The sequence below is a fragment of the Serinus canaria genome, chromosome 3 (assembly GCF_022539315.1).
Source record: "Serinus canaria isolate serCan28SL12 chromosome 3, serCan2020, whole genome shotgun sequence".
Lineage (NCBI taxonomy): Eukaryota > Metazoa > Chordata > Aves > Passeriformes > Fringillidae > Serinus > Serinus canaria.
Window position 1 is genome coordinate 89,850,584 of NC_066316.1, and position 22,048 is coordinate 89,872,631.

At 41.0% G+C, this 22,048-nt stretch overlaps 1 protein-coding gene across 7 annotated transcripts in view; it reads left to right on the forward strand.

Moving 5' to 3' along the window:
* ELOVL5 (ELOVL fatty acid elongase 5) overlaps nt 1–13,700 on the forward strand; it is a 39,490-nt gene extending 25,790 nt beyond the window's left edge. For all 7 annotated transcript variants that reach the window (XM_030235264.2, XM_050972767.1, XM_030235265.2 and 4 more), the window contains 5 exons: nt 5,822–5,899; nt 6,537–6,708; nt 8,223–8,347; nt 10,183–10,317; nt 11,807–13,700. In XM_030235264.2, the coding sequence (XP_030091124.1) occupies nt 5,822–5,899; nt 6,537–6,708; nt 8,223–8,347; nt 10,183–10,317; nt 11,807–11,938 (642 nt within the window). In that variant the 3' untranslated portion in view covers nt 11,939–13,700. The remainder of the gene's footprint in view (nt 1–5,821; nt 5,900–6,536; nt 6,709–8,222; nt 8,348–10,182; nt 10,318–11,806) is intronic.
* The last annotated feature ends 8,348 nt before the right edge of the window (nt 13,701–22,048 follow it).

Genomic DNA, 22,048 nt, shown 5'->3' on the forward strand with positions numbered 1-22,048 from the left:
TTGAGTTTGTAGTTAATTCTATAGTGTTTTATAAGGTGAGTGTTTAGAGATGAAGTGATTTAAATTCAATGTTGTTTCTCTTGTATAGTGAATTGTCTACTCCAAATTTATTGGGTTGCTTTATTAAGAAATTTGATACTTAGTTGTTCAGTTGGGAGCAGTTTTGGATTCAGTACTTGGAACTACTTGTGTTCTTGATGTGCTTACATTTCTAAACTCCTTGTGTACTTGGAACTACTTGTGTTCTTGATGTGCTTACATTTCTAAACTCCTTGTCAGGGTGTTATAATCCAGAAAAATGTGTGTTGATCAGTTTAATTTGTCTAAATGTAGTGTTGATGTTGACTTCAATGTCCATCTGCATTGTTTGATGCAGGTATTATTTACATTTATATAGTGATCTGTTGTTTTAACCTTCAGTAATGTTATTGAGAGTTTAGAAGTGCAGACTTTTCTTCAGTTATACCAAGTGTGAATACTTGGAATAATACTCATAGTTTCTAAATTACTGTAACATTCTGCTGTGTTACAAAACCTGCTGGTAAATTTAAACAAGAGAAAATACCCGAACTGTTGATCCTATAAATGTCTTTTTTGTGCTAACAATAAACTTGTTACCAAGGGAGGACTGTTCATTATATGCTGAAGAAGTCATCATATTTGTAACCAGAAAATAGCTTTTCTATTGTGGAGCAATGACACAACTAAAATGCAGTGAATATTAAGACCCCTCCTTCCTATATAATGAAATACCTGATGTGAAAATGAGTGTTGCTCTTAATCTAGTATTATCCATATGGAACTGTTTGTTAGTATTGTAAATATAGCTTTTCCTTGTAAATGGGCATACATGAAGCTAGAGCATTATGAAGGTTATTAAACACATTATAGTGGCAATAAAATGTGGTTGGCAGCACTTACAAGCTGGATGTGAGGGCAAGTGATGCTCTGCTACAAGGGACTGATCCCATAAAGATGCTGCAAAGCAGAGAGCCATGCTGACATAACACCACACTGCTTGATGATTGCAGGGAGAGAACCAAAGGGCATGGGGAAAAAATGGTTTCTTCCACCTCTAGGTATGTTCTCTATCTGAAGTACCTGCACAGCACGTGATACCCTTGCTCATATCTCATCAGTCTTGGAAATTTTCCTTTGAAGGATTAGCCATATATCAGTACTTTATAGTGCACTTACTTGCTTTTAAGACAGAATTATGAGGAACAGCATTCAGAAAACTTGAGTAACTCCCTGTTCTCCTCCTTGTTGTAAGGAACTCTCAACTCCATTTTGAGTTTCTGTTGGATTAAAATTTTTCAATCCTACTGTGAGGAAAATCATAAAATGTTGCCATTTATGAACTTGTTTAGTAGCTTGTCTGAAAAGAAGTTGCTTTAATAGCTTGTGTACAATACACCTGAAACCCTACTTTGAAGTTTTTCCTGAGTTACAGCTATGGTGATTCAGGTTGTGATTCATAGCATCACAGCTCAGTTTGCATATTATGTGACCAAAACAAGATGTTAAAGTGAGGTATCCTCCCAACTGGGATGAAAAGGATGACCTACTTGGTTTTCTGACCTTTATGTCTGAATGATTGTAAGCAATAACATGGGGAAATTTGGCATCATAGGATTTGTGTAACTCTAGGTGTTGTGTACTTTGGTCTAAAATCACTAGAGATTTTAGACCTGTTATGTGGAATTCCTAATAGTTTCTGTCTGTGCTTGCTATACCTTTTTTTATTAGGATATTTAATGACTTGGCTGGGTTTTGGTGCAGAGAAGTGGACTGCTCTTGTCCCAGACAATATAACAGACAAGGCAGATCTAGGGGAGCTGGAGAGGTTTTTCCAGACTAATTTGTCACATACTTCAGGAAGACAGGATGTTCTTTAGGGACAAACAATGCTTTATTCTGTAAAAGTCTACGGTGCTTGGACTTTAAGGAGAAATAACACTCTTATGTCTCAGCAGGGGCATCAAGGAATGGCTTCCTGTGTGGTGGAGAGGGTGCCTAGCAGGGACTGGCAGTGGGGTTATAGGTATGGGCTGCTCACTTGCTGACTGGCACAGCTGTGTCTGGAGGAGCTGCAGGAGCAGCTGGTGCAGCAGAGGCAGCACTGCTTCCCCTGTGCTGCTGCTCTGTGCTGGGATCACAAGGCATCTTGCAACGCTCTGACCCGTGCCTGTGCAAGGGCCCATGCCTCTCTGGGCCCATGCCTCCTCTTAGCTAAGCTGGGTAGCTTAGCTAAGAGGAGAGAGTGCCAGGTACCCAGTTACACTGCACACAGACCTATGCTATTTTGGGGGAGTTTGTTAGCAAAACTGGCCAAGTGATCTGGAGAACCTGGGCTTACATTAGAGAAAACTGGTCAAATGATGAAGGCTCACTTTCTTAAGTGATCTCTTTACTGTCTTTTTTCTTCATCTGAAAAATTCCCTGCTGAATCTGCCTGAGAAAAGTCTTAGATTTTCCTGATGAGTCAAGTGTTGCATATGCTGTAGGAAAAGTGTAGGAAGCAGGGGACTCTGGGCAGAGGTCTCCCCTTTCTTTCTCCACCCTCCTGAAGCCCTTATCTCTGCCCTGGGGTAACTGCATTCATGTAAAGATAAAGTTCTGTATCTGTGCAGGCATTTGCTTGCTTTGATCAGACCTCAACTTCTGTTTCTCTTTATTTTAATCTAGCTCTCTTTCGAGCCTTGTAAACCCATCAGCCTTGAAGGAGGCGTGATGCGGTGCTAAGTCCCTTATCTGCCCCTCTCCAGTGAGTCTCAGACTTTAGTTTTATCATGAGAAAAAATCCAAAGTCCTCCACAGTAACACCTCTCCTCCACCCAGTCAGACTGGTATTAGTGTCCTGGCCTGTTTTGGTAGCAGGGGTGATAAAGCATGTGCCACAGCATTTCAAAGAATTCAGCAACAGAGTTATAAAATGAAAGCAATAGGAAAAAAAAAAAAAAAACAACTTGATTACAGGGGAAGAAAGTGTGGGATGTTTCAGCACAAATGGAATCTTGAGCTGCAGGTTTTCCCCTGTGCTGAGGGGCTTAAACATTGAGTTTGAGTACCATTTTAATTGGCTTATGAACTCTCTTTTTGTGCTGCTTAGAAACCATGTGAAGTGGTTTGCTCAAGTGCAAATGGTTACAATTGGCCTTTTCTGGACATGTTAATCTCTCAAGAGAAGATTTTTCTGTGGTTGCCCATCAGCAGTGCCATCAGCAGGCCTGGACTCCTGCCAGCCTGAAGATGAAGGACTTCTGGAGAGAGCGGGCACGGAAGGAAAGGTTGTGTAAGGCTGTGCTGGCAGAGGAGCCACTGCTCTGTTTGTGGGCAGTTTCAGACCTACTGTACCATGGTGTAAGGAGTCTTGGAAACGCTGGCATCCAGGAAGCAGACCTCAGCAAGTGTGAGCAAGGACTTAAATGCACTGACCCCTCCTTATTGCTTTTGGGGTGGCAGGGACACGGCTTCCTGGGACTGTACACCCGTGAGTAATGGAGCCATTTGTGGTCATGTTTCAGAGTGATCTCTTGGTTTTGTTTTCTGAAGCCTTCCAGCATGGGATGAAAGCATTGTGGGTGCAAGAAATAATGATGCCAGGCACAGGAGCAGCTGGCTAAATGGGAAAGAATATTACTTACATGTTGTATGTTGCACTGAGTAAGGTTTGTGGGCAGCAACAGCAGTTTGTGGGCAGCTATAGCAGCTTTTAATCAATTAGTTCCTTCTGGAAAGTGGGGAATGAAATTATTTTTGTAACTATACTAGCTATTTATGTGATCAAACATGCTGACATTTCCTACAAATGTTGCTTTTCTTATGTCATTTGTGGCTGTGAGAGTATTACAGTTCCTAGCATACAATAAAACGTTCTTTTGTAAACAAGGGAGTACTCAGGTTGAGGTGAAGCCACTGCTCATAGCCACACTAATGCCATTGTCCTTTAGAGAGGTGGCATCCACAGAGACACCTTTGGTTGCATTACACTTTAGATGGTGAACCTGTACTGTCTGCAGGAAAAGTGCTGTGGATTCACTATGCCAGCCTTTACTGGGAAGAAGTTTATGGAGTGCAGCATTAATGGTGGATGTTGTTTGGATTAATTACAATGTAAACAATGTTATTATCCTTCTATTCCTAACACTTCCTTGAACTGTGAGAACTGTATGAAAGCATCTGTAAGCTCTTAACACGGTCACAGCACAATGTGGTGTTCTGTTTGAGGGACTGGCGGGCGCTTGCAAGGCGTGCAGTTGGTGCAGAGCTTGCTCTGGGGCACAGCTGGTCCTTGAGCAAGGTACCACTTTTAAACTGGTGTCCTCTGCAGAACCCTGCAGCCAGGAGAGGAGTCCTTCCACGGCTGCCTTCCCTTTGTTGCTTGGGTAGGGAAAGTGCCTGGGTCTGCTGCTGATGTGCACGGCTGCCCGGCCCTTGCTGTGGCAGGGTGCTATTGATTTATCACTAGTACAAGAGATACTTTCAGATCTATATATTATGATATAACTAGATGTACATTTTTTCCCCTAAATTGCAGCAATAATACTATCTCAGAAAGTCAAAAATAATGACCTAGGCTGACTGAGTATTTTAAAAGCTAATTTAGGAGGAAAATGAGGCATGAAGGAAATAACATTGGGGAAAGGTAGATCATTTAAGTGATAATCATTATTGAATGATTAAATTAGCTTCCTGTTCACAGTTCTGAGCAGCATTTAGTCATACCAGTTATTGTAGTTGTTTAATCAAGTTATCTTTAAAATGACTTTTAGTATAAGGAATTTCTACTGTGGCTTTGCAAAGCTATTTCTTATCCTGCAGGTAGATAAGGCCAAAAACATACAACATGCTTCTGCCTTTCAGATGTTTTATGAGATACCAAACAATTTTTTTTTTCACTTGGGAGTTGCCTCAAGTTGTTACTCCTCTCCTCGTGCTATTCCCAGGAGGAAGAACATCTTTCTAAACAATGTTCAATCATCCCTTCTGTGGAGATATTAAAGGGGATTTTGTTCATGTATTTGCACATGCTCCCTTCTCCCATTCAACCCTCAACCTGTCCTACCATCTCCTACCACCTGTGAAAGGGTGAGAAGATCTAGCATGGATCTTGTTTCTCTAGAGATTAGAGCCAGCCCCTCCACAGCGGACACCCTGTCATCTGTCATGACTAATCTGTCACTCTTTATTGTCACTCTGTTATGTTTGAGGTGTTACTTGTTATGCCAGGAAGTCAGGAAGGCAGTGGCATATCCTGCAGAGGAAGTCACTTATATTGGGAAGGATGTAATGTGCTTGGCAAGACTAAGTTGCTTAAAAAGATCTTGAAGAATGGCAATGCAGTGAAGCATGTGTTGTTAGCTGCTAAGGAGAGCAAAGCTGAAAAAAATATGTTCTGTCACATGGTTGAAAAAATTGTAGTCACATCTCTTGAGTAAAACATTTTTTAAAGATGTAGCTCTTTCTAAAAGTAATCAGAAGAAAAATGTATTTACTGAACTTTGGTTCTGTACTTTCTCTAACAATGAGATAATCAGCAAAGGAGACTTCACTCAAAATGCTCACACCGTGGGATAAGTGGGGATATAAAATGTTTTCTCCTAGTTTTATTCTGGTATACCCCAATTGGGAGAATTTATTAATTCACCTTCACTATGATTCAGTCACTGCTTGAAACTTGAATTCAACCTAATGCCACCTTCAGGTTCCCAGGATTTTCCTGACACCAGGTGTCTGGGCAGAGCCACTGTGGAGGTTTGCAGGTGCCATGGAGTTCAGCCTCCTCCCCAAATAATGCTTTTTTTTTTTATTTGCTCAGCTGGTGACAGGAGTATTTGAAGGAGGATACAATTTCTTCTGTCAGGATACACACAGTGGAGGAGAGGCTGATATGAAGGTACTGTAATTGAGACTTAGAACTGGAAATGTTTCAGATTGTCCACTTGAGTGTAAGTGGAGAGCAGAAGAGTATTGATTATGCACATTTTGGTTAAACTATAAGCTTTTTTCCTCCTTTTGCAGTGCAATAATGCACTGTCAGACATAATAGTTAATCTATGATAGATTCATGGTTGGTATTTTTGTGAGTAATTATGTGCAAATTTTCAAGAGTCCCCAGATCAAAAAATGAGGACCTGGTGTTCAGAATGTATCCAACCACTCTGTATTGAGACTGCCCTTCTCTTTCTGAGATGTGGTGATGATTTCTTCTGGTTACACTTCTGACCTCTCCTTTACAGAGAGCACTGCAGCACCAGCTCTGGTTAAGTACTTTCTTATTTTTCCCAGGACAACCCAGGTGCACAGCAGTAGCCTCCTGAAGCAGTCTTTGTTGTCCTGTTTTCAGCTGTAGCTGTAAATTTGTACCTCAATCTCCTATGGAGAAAACTGAGGCAGAAGTATTACAGAAGATCCTAGCAGTGTCTTCAGTCCTAGTAGTGCAGGACAGAATCTGGATTTTAATCACTTAGATAACATAAGAGTTGAAAACCCCACAATATGCAATGCTTCTAAAACTTGTGTCCTCCTTCCAGATCATACGTGTCCTCTGGTGGTACTATTTCTCCAAACTCATTGAGTTCATGGATACCTTCTTTTTCATTTTGAGGAAAAATAATCATCAGATCACTGTTCTGCATGTCTACCACCATGCAACAATGCTGAACATCTGGTGGTTTGTTATGAACTGGGTGCCTTGTGGTCACTGTAAGTACTGGGTTATGGTGGGGGAACATCTGCATCAGGGGCTTTGTTTTGGTGGTCTTTTGATCAAACCAAACATCTCTGGTACCTTTGGCTGCAGGATTTGTTCTATACCATATTAAGCTGCTTTGCTGAATTGCAGCTATTGTAGATGGTTGCAGGAATTAAGCTGCCAGCACAGCCTCTAGGAGAGAAATGTCTGTGTAGATTGAAGAATTTGTTTGGCACTGTGACATTGATCAGGTGCATTAGCCCAGGTCAGATACTCATCAACCTTGCCTTCTCTATTTTTGCTGTAGTTACAGACCCTCTGATGAAACAATACTCTTTTCCAAGTCAAGCCAGAAGCTTGTTTCAGCTGTAAAACAGCTAAAAGTGACTCTAGTCCTTGTATCTGTAAAATTCACTTGAGATATGACTTTCTTAATTTAATTTTATACCACTGGCCATAATAAATTATTTCAATTAAAATCTTGTCCCCTGAGCACTAATGAACATGAGCAAATGAATCTTAAGTGGAAAATTTCCATGTCTCTCTTGTCTAAATCCTGCTAACTTTTGGCAATCTGACTTCAGTTCTTCTACTGCATTTAGCTGGGATCTGGTTTCCCAACTGCATTATCATGGCTTAGCTGTGGTTAGAATGTGCAGCTTATAGATACTGTCTTTGTTGAATACTCCATTCAAGAGAAACCTTTTCAAACCCAATGGATGTGAGCTACTGGCAATGCAGACTAAGAGGGTGCATTCCTTAGGAGTCTGGTCTCTGAGCCAAGCAGCACAGAAACTTGTATTTGTTTTGTGTTGTCAGCACAACAGTGAGTAATACTGAACTTATAAAAAGTCTACATCTGGAAACACATTCTCCTGCAAGGAAGTCAGTCCTTTTTCATACAGCAATCTATGTAGAATCTATCTTGTGCTCATGTAGTCTTGAAAACACTTTTGTACTATTTATAGTCATGTGTTTTTCTTCTTCCAAGCTTTATATTCTGTTATGTAATCACAGCTCAATGCAGTTTGGTGTTAAGCTAGAAGTTTCTTCTATGACTAAAGGTGCTGTAAACAAGGACAAATAAAATAGCTAACTTGCAGTTTCTGAAGGTACCTGAAGCTTTTTTGGTTATAAATGACAAAATTGGCTCCTGCCTGGAAGGAAGTGAATTCAGCCTAAAAGTAGATGGGTGAAGCTATTGATTGTTTGGTGAGCATTCCTCCTTTTTATCAGTTTCCTCAGTTCCCTTAAGAAACCATAATGTAGATGTAAAAAAGAGTAACTTGAGGAAACAAAACCAGAAGGCTGGTGTAAAGCACAAAGCTGCAAAGCAGCTCAGCTACTCCATTGGATAGGCAGAATGAAAAACAGGGTAAAAAAAGAACCCTCTTGCTTTTCTTCTGAGAGAAATAATATTTTAAATAGTAACATTTTGAACTTGTTATTTTTGTAGGTTCCATGAAACAGCATGTTCCTTCCTAGTAATGCAGTGTACTTTCTTTTTCCCTTGCCCTTTTTTTAGCTTACTTTGGTGCCACACTGAACAGCTTTATCCATGTCCTCATGTACTCCTACTACGGATTGTCTGCTGTTCCAGCAATGCGTCCTTATCTGTGGTGGAAGAAGTACATCACTCAGGGGCAGCTGGTGAGTGACTTGCTCTTCAGTGCTTCAGCAGGCTCTTGTATTCGTGATGAGGTCCTCTTGTCTTTACCAAGTCAGGAAATTTTGGCAGGGGATAGAAGAAGAGAGAATGAGAGCTAGTACCTCTCTAGGGTGCCTACGTCACCTTAGAAATCCAGCTTCTCTGCATCTGTTCACTCTGTTTTCAAGATGATGGGGGAATGGGGATGTACATGAATCAATGCTGAGGTCTGTGGGATCTTTCTCCCCATACCATGTTGTGTGGCTAGATGCGTTTGGGAATTGCAGTGCTGAGATTTCTGGGATTCAGTAGCCAGGGAGGAGGCTTTTCTTACAAGCCCTCTTGAGCTAGCCTGCTCTTCCCTGTGCTTGGTTGGTCAGGCTGGGACAGACCAGAAACTGAGTGCAATGCAATGCACAGCTAACAAGGGCCATTCTAGTCCTGAGGGACAATGACTTTTCTGTCCTACTTTTGCATGCAGTTGCAAATGGTTTATTAAAAACTATTCAATATTTCTGCTCGCTTTCTGCACTTTAAATGGGCAGATTTTTCTCTTGTAATTCTGTGTTGGACTCCTTGTATCCATTTGCATTGTCTCTAGTGTGTGTGGTGTTGAAGCCTGACCACTGTGTGCTGGAGGTGGTAAGAGCAGTGAAATTAAGTAATACAGCACATGCTGTAGTGATACTGCATGAGAACCGGGTTTCAATGTGTACAACATGCCAGAACACCACAAGGAAATGTGCATGAGTGTTCTCTCTTCCCCGTGTTATAGAGGGGGAAACTGAAACCTGGAGATAAATTATTTTGTTATATTCTTGCCCCTCCACCCCACCCCTTCTCACAGCTGTGAATAGTTTTAATAACCTTTGCTGGTGATGATTAATAACGTTTACTGCCAGCAATTCACAGTGCTGATTCTCAACGTGTTTTTTTTTAGCACTGTTCTTCCTGAAGGATGGCTAAGTATTGTAGTTAAGGGCTCATTATTTTCATGGGAGGCATGGGGCGGGGGTTGCTTTGGTTTGAGGTTTGCTTCTGTTTTTCTTTCCAGATTTAGGCACTATTCTTCATTCTGGTTGTTCAAGTGCTACAGAGTGCAGTGTCTTGGTGCTTCAGTTGCTCCCCTGGCTATTGTCATAGCTGCTTTCACTTCCTTGCTTGCTCTGCATGCATAGCTGTTAGGGCAGCAAAACAGCAGAGCAGAACAGTCTTTCCCTTTTTAAATAAACATTCCCTAATCTGGTAGCCTTTGTGTGAGGATGAGTTTTGCCTAAGGCCCTCTGCATCACATAAGCCCAAACTCTGTTTTTCCAAAAGAGATAATTAAAGATAATTGAACCCTTATCCTCTTCCCTGGCTCCCTAGCTTCCTTGCAGCCTTTACCCCAAACATTCTTTCACTGGAGCCATATGTCAGACAGTTTCTGTCTGTGGGAAGGGATTGCAGGGGTCTGTGTGTAGACCAAGTGACCCCAGGTCTTTTGCAGCTGAAGCAGTAAGATGCAGATCTACTCCATTAGGATGGTAAAGTCAAATCCCACTGAACTCTCACTAGGAAGAAGGTGGTCTTTCTTCCTTGGGACACTTATATATCAGTTCTAAGTAAGTTACTCTAATGTTCTAAAATGGAAAAATACAAATAAACACTCTTTACAGGATACCACAATCTAAATGTCTGCTAACTCAGGTTTATAGAGAAAACACTTGCCAAACACACACTATTACATACTCTTTACTTGTTTTGGAAATAACTGTTGGGGTTTTGGTCACTCATGGTTTTTTCCCTCCTTCCATTAATGGGCTCCATTTCTCTTATTTTTGTTTTCTCTCCCCAGATTCAGTTTGTCTTGACAATCTTCCAGACCAGCTGTGGTGTTGTTTGGCCGTGTGCATTTCCTATGGGGTGGCTGTATTTTCAGATTTCTTACATGATTTCTTTGATTATCCTCTTCACAAATTTTTATATTCAGGTAAAAGTAATATTCATCAACTCTTTCTAGCATTCTGCTGGCTTTATCTCACTGGAAAACTGTGACAGAAAGATAAGCTGGAAATGTCCTTTTGCTATCCTCCACTAACATATAAATGTTCTTGAAGTACTACGCTTGTTGATCCACCCCCTGCTTTCAAATCTTCTGATGCCTTGTACCCATCATTCAGAATGCCTAGTAATTTCAGTAAGCCAGTTAATAAAAAAAAAGGCTTATTGCAATTTTAACTGCAGGTAAGGGAGAGGAGGAGCTTTATGTGAGACAAAGCTTTCCAGTCTGAAATAAACCAACAGCATGTGAACCTGTGTGAAGTAACGGAAGGAATTGTTCATTTCTGCTTTTACAAGGGGGAATGCTTGGTTTTTATCCAGGGAAACTTCCTAAACTCAGAACATGCAGAAATACGGATTTTGTTCACTTCTGCAGGCACTTTTTTGTGTTTTCATATGGAAAATAAGTGGGTTTAGTTGTGTTTCTACAAATCTGATTTCATGTTTGAACAGATCCAGACTTGGTATGTGTTATTCTGAGCGGTTCATAATTGGGCTCTGTACAAAGATGTACAACTATTGTCTACAGAAAATCATGTACTACTGTCTGCAGAAAATCAAACCAACAGCCTGCTGCCCCCAAACAAGCAACCTCTGTTATATGTTTTAAATGTCATTTGAGAGATTGGGCATTTTGGTTCCTGTGAGAATGATTCATGGGGGGAGACACAACAGGCTTCCCTGTCTGTTCTTCTGGAACTTCCTAAAATCAGTCCCATGATTGCTATCACTTGCTGCATGTGAACATGCTAATTAAACATTATAGTATATTCCATATATTACTTGATTTTCTTTGTCAGTTTTGCTCATATTTTAACTTTTAATTGTTTAAATTCCTTTCACACAGAAATTTGGGGAAATCTGCTTTTGTCAGGCAGCTGAGCCCCTTTGAAAAAAAAATTATGTATATTTTACTGTCTCTAATTCTTTAAACAGTCTCCCCAGTCCTGTTAGTTTTTGATTCTTGTCTTAGCCAATGGAAATTCCCATCACATTTCTATCTCTGAACTTCCCTCACTTTTATTGTTTACCTACTTCTTGTTCTGGCTTTGTTCAGAGTACTGTCACCTTCAGTGACAAACCTCCTTCCTCACCTATCATTTTGAGTATATTTTTATCCCATAGTCTGCTCATAAAATTGCTTCCCTTGTTTCTGATTTACTATTAATATTAAACACTGCCATCATACTGCCAAGCCTTTTTCTTTTCAAGTGAACTACTCCTCTCACTGTGATGAATGAAAGGCGTAGTGTACTCTCATAGACAAAAAGTGGTTGAGCTTGTTAGACTCTTACCACCGGCACAAGGTCTTTAAAAATGATGAATGCAAGTTTACTTTTTTGTTTCTAGAATTACTGTGAAGAAGTGGTTATTTATATCCAATTAAGCAAACCCATGTATCTTTCCATGTATTTTAGACTTACAACAAGAAGGCGTCCTCGAGGAGGAAAGAGTATCAGAATGGCTCCACGGCCATTGCGAATGGGTACACAAACAGCTTTTCTTCCCTTGAGAACAATGTGAAACAAAGGAAACAAAGGAAGGATTGAAGACCAAACTGAAAAACCATTTTGATAACCCCAACAACAAAATCATCTGATTGTAAGCACAATGAGAGTTGTGCACTAATACTCTAATGGCTACTGTAACTATTCCTGCCTAGAATAGTGTGATTTATGTAGGACTTAACCAGTGCAAACACCCTAGAAACTGTATACAGAACATAAAAGTAGGTTAAAGTTTAAAATAATTCTGGGCTGTCACTGACCCTGCTATAGACTATGGAAGGGAGTATTATCATATTATCCGACACTGCTGTTGCCTTACTAGTCAATATGATAGGTGCTGAATTATGATTCACAATTTGAAAACACTGTAATCTAAACCTCCATTTTTTTAACTGTAGATCATGCATGTGATTGTAGAGGTAATTTGTATGATGCTGGTTTCAGTAGATAAACACACATGCCTTAAATTAAAAAGCAGGGCCCAAAGCTTATTACTGGTTTAAAAATTAGGGTATGTTTCAACTTTTCAGTTGACTGACTTTTTATCAAAAAGTCACTTAGAAGAATCCATTGATCATTTTACTGTTCTGTATGTGATACACGATGCTACGTATCTCTTACTCGATACAGTGAAATTGGAAATGGCGCATTTAGTTTTGTATATTTGGCTTTAATTGACTCAATAGTTACAAAACAGATGGAAAAGTTATTTTACCTTTTTAATAGATCTTATTTTTTTATTTGAAGTACATCACTAACATAAAAGCAATTGGCGCTTACAGAGTCGAGTAAGATTTAAATATTGTCTCTAAAGTTTAGAGCATATACAGGGTGGACCCATCTATTCTTTTTACTTTTTTTCTTTTCTTTCTTATTTCTGAGAGTTCTTAAATGCTAAATGAAGAGTGGTTTTTAATAGAAAACTGGCAGTTTCAAGTGTTATTACCATAGCCATATCCATATTTTAGGAGCTACTGTTCAAGTCTGTGACATATCCAAAAGTATATTTAAAAGTGGAGCCAGAAAGATGCTTTTCTGATGGAATTGTCTGTATGTAAGTTGGTATCTGAACTCTTCTTCATGTAGCATACATTCACTTTCAAAATGTGCCTAACACAAAGATTTTTTTTTTTTCCCAAATAAGCAAGTTTAAACAGTTTAAGTCATAGCTAATGTTTTTAAAATGTTACTGAAATGTGCTGGAAAATGTCTGTTTCTGTAATGTGAGTTGTGTATATCACTGGTAATGTTTTGGCTTGTTATCTAAGGATTTGGTTTGAGTGATGGTTAAAGTTACTCCTTCTTGTAAAATGCTGTCTTGCACATGTGAGGAGTCAGTTGCAGAGCCAGTATCTGTTGCTGGTATTCTGGTATCATCCATGGTGGAGTCCATTAAGCTCTGAAAAATTGAATTGTGCAAGACATTCTACTGGTCATTGCTCAAGTTTAACTATTTGGTTTTTTGATATTTACATAAATGCCAGTTTTAACACATTTAATTGTTTTAAAATCTTTTTTAAAGTTTTTGCACATCTCTTAAGGAATTAATAAGTTCTCTTACCAGCCTTGTGGGTTTTCATTCCTCGTTTTGAAGGAGACAGTGTCTGTTATGTTTACATTATCAAAGCTTGTGCGTGTATCTTCATTTCTAGGTACTGGTTTGCAGTCTTTACATAGCTCAGTACAGCAGCTATAATGTTCAAAATAGTCTGTCTAAATGTGCTAGAAATAAACTCTTGGCTCATCTGAATATACTTCATTGTTAATGTTTGACATGGTTTAATCATTAAAACACTTTTGATGATCTCTGCCTGAATTCTGTGCGTCTGTACGGATTCAATGCATTGCCCCATCCTGTGTCAGACCAAGGAGGAGCCACCGTGATGGAAGAACAGCTGCAGATACTCAGGGACGTTTAGTGTACCAGAGATTTTACAACACAATCTTCACAGAAATCTTTGGCAGTTACTAAACACTATTCCCTTGCCTGGCTGTAGAAATACTGGTCCATGTGATGGATTTAACTCCCACTGGGATTACTGACTCACTGAATGCAGAGCAGCCCCAATAGCTTGAGATGATGAGTGCCAGGAGCAAAGCTTAATGTGACTGAGAGGAGCTTCCTGCCTCAGCTGTCCTGTCTGTAGAATGGGGATAATACCTCTCCAGAATGGGAGTGTTTTTGCAATTTCCTTTTAGCTCCCCTTGCCCCTAGCTGATCGTTTTAGAACCCTCTCTGATTTCAGTGTTTAACATTGCAAGAACCCCAGATAGGCTGGTGATGGACTTGGTAAAAGAGAGCTACTTACATGGCTGACTGTCTTTTCCCTTGCAGGTTCTTCAAACAAAAAACATAGACCAGGGAAGTGGGTTTACACTTTGTGTGAAAGGCTCAGAGGTTTTATGTTCTATTGGTCTCCTCTGGGAGGGTTCTCTGAGTGCCTGAGGTAGTTGCTAAGATAGTTTCCTCTCCTTCACATGCCAACTCAGCTGTGAAATTGTCTGTGTTTCTAAGCATGGCTCAGTAAGATGCAGTTCTTTGGCTGTTATGCCAAATCTCCAGGAAGTGCCTGGAAGACAGAAGGCACAGCACCAACCTGGCCTCCCCGTGTGAGCCAGCAGAGATGGGGCTACTGCACTGCAAACCTTTCCTTCAAGGTTAATGGCACATGGTGATAAAACCCAGTGACTTTGTCCAAAACTGGCAGATGTGACCTTGGGAACATCAGCAGTGTCTACACCTGTGTGACAAAAACTGTGGCTCCTGGATACTCTTTAGCAGTCTCAGCAGCAGCTGGCTGGGTTAGATCAGACATCATCTTGCCAAAATTGATGGACCCAAGCATGAGCCTTGGGTCTGCCCAGCTGGCTCAGCTTCCAGTGCATCATCCTCTGATCTGGGGCAAGTAACAGCCTTTGGGTTGACTCAATTCCCTGATCACACATAGTTTTCCTAACAGCTGGGACTGGTGCTTGGAACTATGAGAGAGTCCTCAGAAAGGACTTCTTGTGTTGTGAAGGCAGGAGAGTTAAAAAAAGATGAACTGCTGCCAACAGGATGGAGAGGTTTCATGTAAAGGTGGCTGAGGAGAATGTCACAGTTCAGTTATTTGCAGAGAGAATGACCAAGCTACAAACCACTAGGTTAAGATCTTGTGCAGTTCAAGAGCTGACCATATCCCTCCCTGCTCTCAGGCTCTGCAGCCTCAGTGATGAAATGTTAAGCTTTTGTTCAGCTGTGAATGGGGTAGGTAAGCTCAAATGCCAAAAAGCAGCTTTTTTAGGGTGATCCTGCTGTTGACACTGCCTGCTGTGTCCTGGATGTGCAAGCCACCCGTGGGACTGGGATCACTCAGGAACTGGGATTCTTAGGTTGGCAGGAAGAGGAAAAGCAGGGAACAATTATAGAAATCTTTGTGGTTGACCATGCATTTTACTTGATTCAAGAGAGATACTAAGTGTTGGAGCTTATGATAGGACTTATAGCCCAAAACTGGGGTAACCAATGCCCCAAACCTCATAGAGAGCTATTCTGGGGGTTGCCTCTTGATATTTGATATTTGGTAGCTGTCTTGAGTTTAAGTTGATAAAATGTGTTTCTTGTATGAGACTGGAATGTATGCTGTTAAAACGTGTTCATTATTCAAAAAAAGAGATATAAAAGATGGATGCTAAAGAGAAGTAAAAATAAAATCAGAGGCCAAATTACTTGAGCTGTGTGGCTTCTGCAGGGAATCCCTTTGAGGCAGTGCAGGGAATGATGAAATACAGGTAGAGATATGTGAGAGAAATGCTGCTCCAAGTTGTATTGGTACAGAGGATTAACTTATACTGTCACTGTCATCCTCTTGCCAAGAATTCTTGCACTAGCAAAAGTGATTAGTTGTGATCATCAGGATGTTTCACAAACTGATTTACAGAGCAAACTTTGATTCCATTTTTGATTCTTAATTAATTTACTTTAAATATACAGATATACAAAACAAGTTCCATATGTTTCTCAGTTTCAGTAGAACACATTTGTATGAGCAGGGGAACCTGGAGTCCCCAGGGCCTCCCATGACAGTAGCAGAGGCATTTTGATTTAAGTCAAAGATATTAAAATAATGTCCAACAGAAAGGAGGGAAAAGAGCAACAAAGGTATAGTTAAAAAAAAAAAAAAAAAAAAAAGGCATTATGTTTAAATGAGTCAAAGCAAGATGTGGAGAAGGAGGAAGGAGACTTCCATGTCTTGTGTTTCAATGATCTATAATGTAGATACTATATTTTCTATAGGAGGAATGTAAAAAGTCTCTGGTAGACTTGATAGTCTGATTTCAGTATGATGACAGGTTTCAGAATAAATGTGAAGAATGAGTAAAAGGAAGTAAAAAGAAAAGGGGAGAAAATGTAACAATGCTTTTCTGGAAGTAATATCTGATTGACCCATATTGGTTTAAAAAAAAATACTGAGTAGACAAAGAAAACATATCTTCCATCCCTCTGGAATAGGTAGTATTTTTAATCTTGGAATTATTATGTAAACTAGAGGGTGTGATGACTAGCAACAGGATCCATGGATAAGCAAGGTCAAACTAATGAGCAGATGCTTTGTCTCAATGCTTTCAGCCAGAACGGAGCCCATTAATAATGTTTTAGGAGAAACCTTGGTATAAAAACCAGGACTATTTGCAACTGTGTTTGGATATGACAACATCAGAAAGTACTGTCAGTGCTAGGAAAGATTACATCTCCTACAGCAACTACCTTGATGGCTGGAATAAGAAATGGAATTACTGTAAATCCCCCTTAGGCACTAGTAACAGAATTTCAGCTGTTTCCATGGGAGTTCCAGTTGGACATGACTGAAGAGAAGAAAGATATATTTAAAATGATCTCTTCAACAACTTAAAGCTGCAACTGTGGAAAAAAAAAGGAGGGGGGGAATCTCTTATTTGCTAATTGGTCCATTTTTAGTAGGAGGGACGTGGGAGGATGAGGCTCTAGCAGGACTTCCTTTTGATGAATACATCAGCTCTCAAGAAAACTGATTTTAAAAGATCTGCTGTACAGAAGAGTTACTGGGATGGGCAAAGAAATGGAGAAATTCTGCAAAACAGATGTTAACAAGAACAGTGTTGAGAAGGCATGTAACCTCAGCCAACACAGGCATCACATCAGTAGATTCAAGTTTTCGTGAAGGAAAATGAGCTATTTTAAGTGTATGACACAAATCAAACGGGTATAAGCTACCCAAGAGTCTTCCTAGGCTAGAAGTAGGGAGAGTGCTTTTTTTAGTGGAATATGGCTCTGGAGCATTTTTCCCATAAGAGTAGTGTGGAGGTCTGGGGGATTGCTTGAAGATGGGTCACTGAGCACTTCTAAAGCTGGTAAAACCAGGGATGGGACCCCCTGGTGTGCTGCTCTGCATTCTGGCAAAAAGCAGCTGTTGGTGGCTCTGTGAAAGTATATCTAAGGAAGGGCAAAACACAGAGAGGAGTGATGACAAAAGTGTGGGAAACAGCCCTGCAGACACCAAGGTGGGAGAGGAAGGAGGGGAGGAGGTGTTGCTGGAGCAGATTCCCCTGCAGCCTGCGGATAAGCCTATGGCAAAGCAGATACCCACAGTGCAGCCCATGGGAGGCCATGTGGTGGAGCAGGTGGACATTCCCTGAAGGAACTGCAGCCTGTGGAGAGCCCATGTTGCAAGTTTTTCCTCCAGGACTTCAGCACATGGGAAAGGCCCACACTGGAACATGAGTAGCAAGGAGGAGAGATGAGCTGCTATGGACTGATCAGAACCACTCCCACAGCACCTGGAGCCTGGAGAAGGTAGAGGGGGTGGGAATGAAGGAGTGAAACAGCCTTGGAAGAAGGGGGTAAGGAGTGTTTTGGTTTTTGTCTTTGTGTCTCACATTCAGCTATATTTTAGTTGGAAAGAAATTAAATTATTTTTCCCAGAATCCATTTGGGCCACGACAATTATTGCTGAGTAACCTTCCTGTCTTTATCTCAAACCTCAATCATTTCATCTTATTTCCACCCCCAATCCTGTTGAGGAGGGGGAGAGAGCAGCTGGGTGGGTGTCTGGCAGGTGGCAAAGGTCATTCCATACCACATGGACACTTTGTTCTCTTACAAATCAGCAGCCAGGCAGAAGGCAGCTTCCTTGATGAGAAGGAAGATCTGCCAAAGGCCACGAGGTACCAGGCACCAGAAAACCTGAAGGCCATCATAGTACAGCTGGCAGTCTTGTAGTCTGGGAAAATATGCTCCCTGGAGTGAACCAACTGCTTTGGTTTTGGGGTTTTTTGGGGTTTTTTTTGTTTGTTTGTTTGGGGTTTTTTTGTGTGTGTTTGTTTGTTTTGTTTTTTAAAAAAAAGTTCTTGTTTTTTTCCAGATCTAACACATGTTAAAGCAACACATTTTCCAGGAGTCTGTCCCATAATTCCTGGAAAGTTTTTAAAGGCAGTGTAGGAACCTCCTGTGTGCTAATGGAAGGTACTGCTCTGGCACAGCGTGTGAACGAAGCCTGTGTTCAGAAGGTCCTGAATTCCCTCATGAGAGAAGTTGCCTCACACCCTTCAGAGGCAGCTGGAGCTCCAGCTCAAACAGGGATGGTCCAGCCATGTGACAAAAAGAAATCCAAACCATACTCATTGTCACATTTCATTTGGGAGCAGGTGAGACTTCAAGTGAACTGAATGTGTTGACATAAAAATGCAATCCCACAGAGTTGTCTACACCTGTGCATTTGCTGCTCCTGCACTTCTGTAATGGGGAGTGCACAACCCCTGGGGCACAATTGCACTTTTACTGCCTGAGATTTGCCTAAGTGGATATTCACAGCATTTCCCCCAGGATTAGCCAGCACCAGAGGTAATTTTATGTGGTGATAAACTACTTGGTAAAAATACTTACAGTGAAATGAAGTGAATTTTTTTTCCACACATATGGAAGCAAGGTATTGTGGTATTTGTGTAATTGATTAGACATCTGGTGTCTCATCCCATTAAGCAAGCAGGAAGCATGTCTTTATCAGCTGTTCTGTCTGCTGCTGGAGGCCAAATGTTTACTAAATGCTAATTCAGTTTTACCAGCTGTTGTAGGAAATCAGAATCTCAGCTCACCTACCAGAAATAAGAGCTTTATGAAAATAAAATTAAAAAAAAAAAAAAATCTGTAGCCTTGTAGTTATTTAAGTGCATTTCTTCCTTTAAAATCAATGGCATCCCAATGCTTCAGTGCCTTTCTAAGTCTAACACCTTTCTGTATATTTAGAAAGGATTGCCTCTCTGAAAGGTCTTCTGTTAATTTAGCAAGTTGCTTTGTTTCCCACAGCACTTGGGGTTGGAAGGGAGTGTGAGACCAGCTCTTGGTGTGCTGGGCTATTAGGGACTTGAGACATCTCTGATGCAAATGCACTTTTGCTCAGTAGAATAGTGATGAGTTTGTGAGAAAGACCAGGAAATGCATCCCATGCATATAGATGGCATAACTATTATAATCTAACTATTATCAGCTGTGCTTCCTTTTAAAATTGTTTGCACAGATTTTTTCAAATCATCATGAAAAAGACTCTTCTGTTCTCAGAAGTTTTAATAATATGGTAAGAAGTAGTCTTTACATCTGACTCTGGTTTCCTTGCTAAGTAGATGTGAAGAACTGCTGCCCAGTCCTACTGTATAAAGCTGTACAAGTAGATTTTTAAATGAGTGGGAACTCCTGAAACCAGACCAGGCAATTTGCTGGTGGATGCTCTGCTTGGTTTCCTGGTATTTTTTCAATATGCTGTAGTTGCCAAAAGTTTCCTTGCAACATAGGAAAATAGGAATAATTAACAACTAACTCTCTCTCTCTCAGAAAGGAGCAACATACAAGGTTTCAGAAACCTCCAAAACTATGGGGCCAACTACCTGGCTCCATCTATCCAGAGCACTTAGAAAAAAATTATAGTCAATGTGTGATTTTACTTTTTGAAGTAAAAGTAAAAAAGTCCCAAAAACAACTAAACAAATACCCACCCCCACCCACTCACAACCAAACCCCATTCATCTCACCTTGCAAGGATAATACTAAAAATAAACAAACAAACAAAAAACCACAACTATGTTCAGTTTTGCCTTTTGGCCTCAGAATTGGAGAGAGTAGATCTAAACAAAATCTGCAGAGGTGTTTTGTCTCTTAGGCAGATGATTTTAAGGAAGTTCAAGAATGGTGTAAGCAAGCACTGGGGTTTTAAACCTAATTCTCCAACAGTCAGGACTGGTTAAACCCAGGGCTGATGTCAGCCTGGCTGGCTGAGAGGGGGAAGTGGAGGAGGTGGCAGCGGGACCGGTAAGTACGGGAGCATCCAGGGCCAGAAGGGGTGTGGGGGATGCCCGGGGGCTGCGCACCCGGGGGATGCGCTGTGAGCCGATGCCCTCTCCTGGCGGCACCTGAGAGGGGACAGCTGGCGACACGCTGCTGCTCCTGCACCCGGAATCAGGAGAATTTCATAGCAAGATGTAGCTGACACCAGTGACAAATATGCCAGCATTTAGTACAGGCAAGGATGGCAGATCAGTATCTCTATAGACAGACAGAGATTTCACAGTCAGAGACTTTTTCCTTGCAACTGCACTGTAGTGTGTTCTTCAAAGATCATATTTAGCCCCTTCTTAAAAGAGGAGGGCTGGGCAGAGAGGTAAGTGTTAAATAAACAGAGCTCCTGACCTGTATTGGAAACATCTGCACAGTAGATCCTGGTAGTAGTACAGATGATCAGATTGCTTTTGAATACCACATACAAGAATAAACCACTGTGTTGTCTTTAAAGACTTTGTAATCAAGAGCATTTCCTAGTGTGGAAATAGGGGTCATAAAGGGAGAGGAGATTAAAAGCAAGCATGTCCTACATAATGGCCTTTATAATGCACCTGACCTTGATTGCACAAATAACCTTGGGAGCTTCAGCTTTCATGGAAAAGCAGGAAGTGTTTTGTTTTGAATTACCAGAATACTGATCTGTGCATCCTGATACCCAGGAATATTTCAGAGCATTTTATAGGTAGAGGTGAATTTATGCAGGGAAGAAAAAAAGAACAAATTCATTAAACTCAGGCCAAATCTCAAATCAAATGTACTTTCTCATTAAAGCTTACCCTGTAATGGTTATTAACATAATACATCGCCAGCTGTCCTGTACATACAAGTGACTGGTAATTATTTAAGAGCACTCAGTATTTTTCATGCTTTATAGTAGATAAATTTAGGTGAGCAAACCCCAAAATGTCTGGCCTTGTAAGAAGACCATTGAAGGCTGGTGCTAGGACAGCAGCTCCTCTACATTACAGAAGACAGCATCCTCCTAGCTCTGACACCTCAGTAACAGAAGTCTAGTTTGGAAAAAATGAGGAAAGGAAAACATATACAGGAAGCAGAAAACACACAAAATGCCAGGAAAACAAGCTAATGGGGAGAGAGGCTCTACCAGGCAAGAAATAAGAATGTTCTTATGGCAGTTTTGAGAAGAGAGACAGGAAGAGAAAGTGAAGAATATGAGCTGAATTGCTCTCATTTTCAGCAAGGTGAGGGAGATTGTGCAGAGATGAGAATGTGACACCAGATCAGTTTTCTGACTGGCCGCAGTTCCTGTCTCTCTCAGCAGTAGGTGTTTGAGGAACACCCAAACCCATCCCTGCTCTCTGCAGAGCAGCCACAGCTCAGCTTTGTACAGGGGTAGGTTTCCCTGTCTTTACTCCTTTTTTCCTTTGGCCTTACCTCAGAAGATCAGGTCCCCATCTAGGCATGGATTTGCTTCTCGTGACCTCAGTCTGGGTCTAATGATTGCCAGGCCTGCTGTCACCCCGCTGAGCCTCCTCCTCTCCTCTGCACAGAAACCTGGGGCTGCATTTCCACCACACATGGAGATGTTGCTGTTTGCTGCAAGCATCTTCTGGACTGGGCTACCTGGTCATATTTTGTTGAGTGGGAGCTCCTCTGCATTTCATAAGCCTTGTCTCCAGTGCTGATGGTTCTTGCTGAGCAGAATCATTTAAAGTATCTCTAGAGGAATAAATAGGTTGACATTGGAGAGGCACAAATAGCATCCCAATACAGGTGTTGAAACAAGTGCCATAGATCTTTGTGGCCATGTTAACCCTTGATGCCTTTAACAGTGCAGCTTTGTG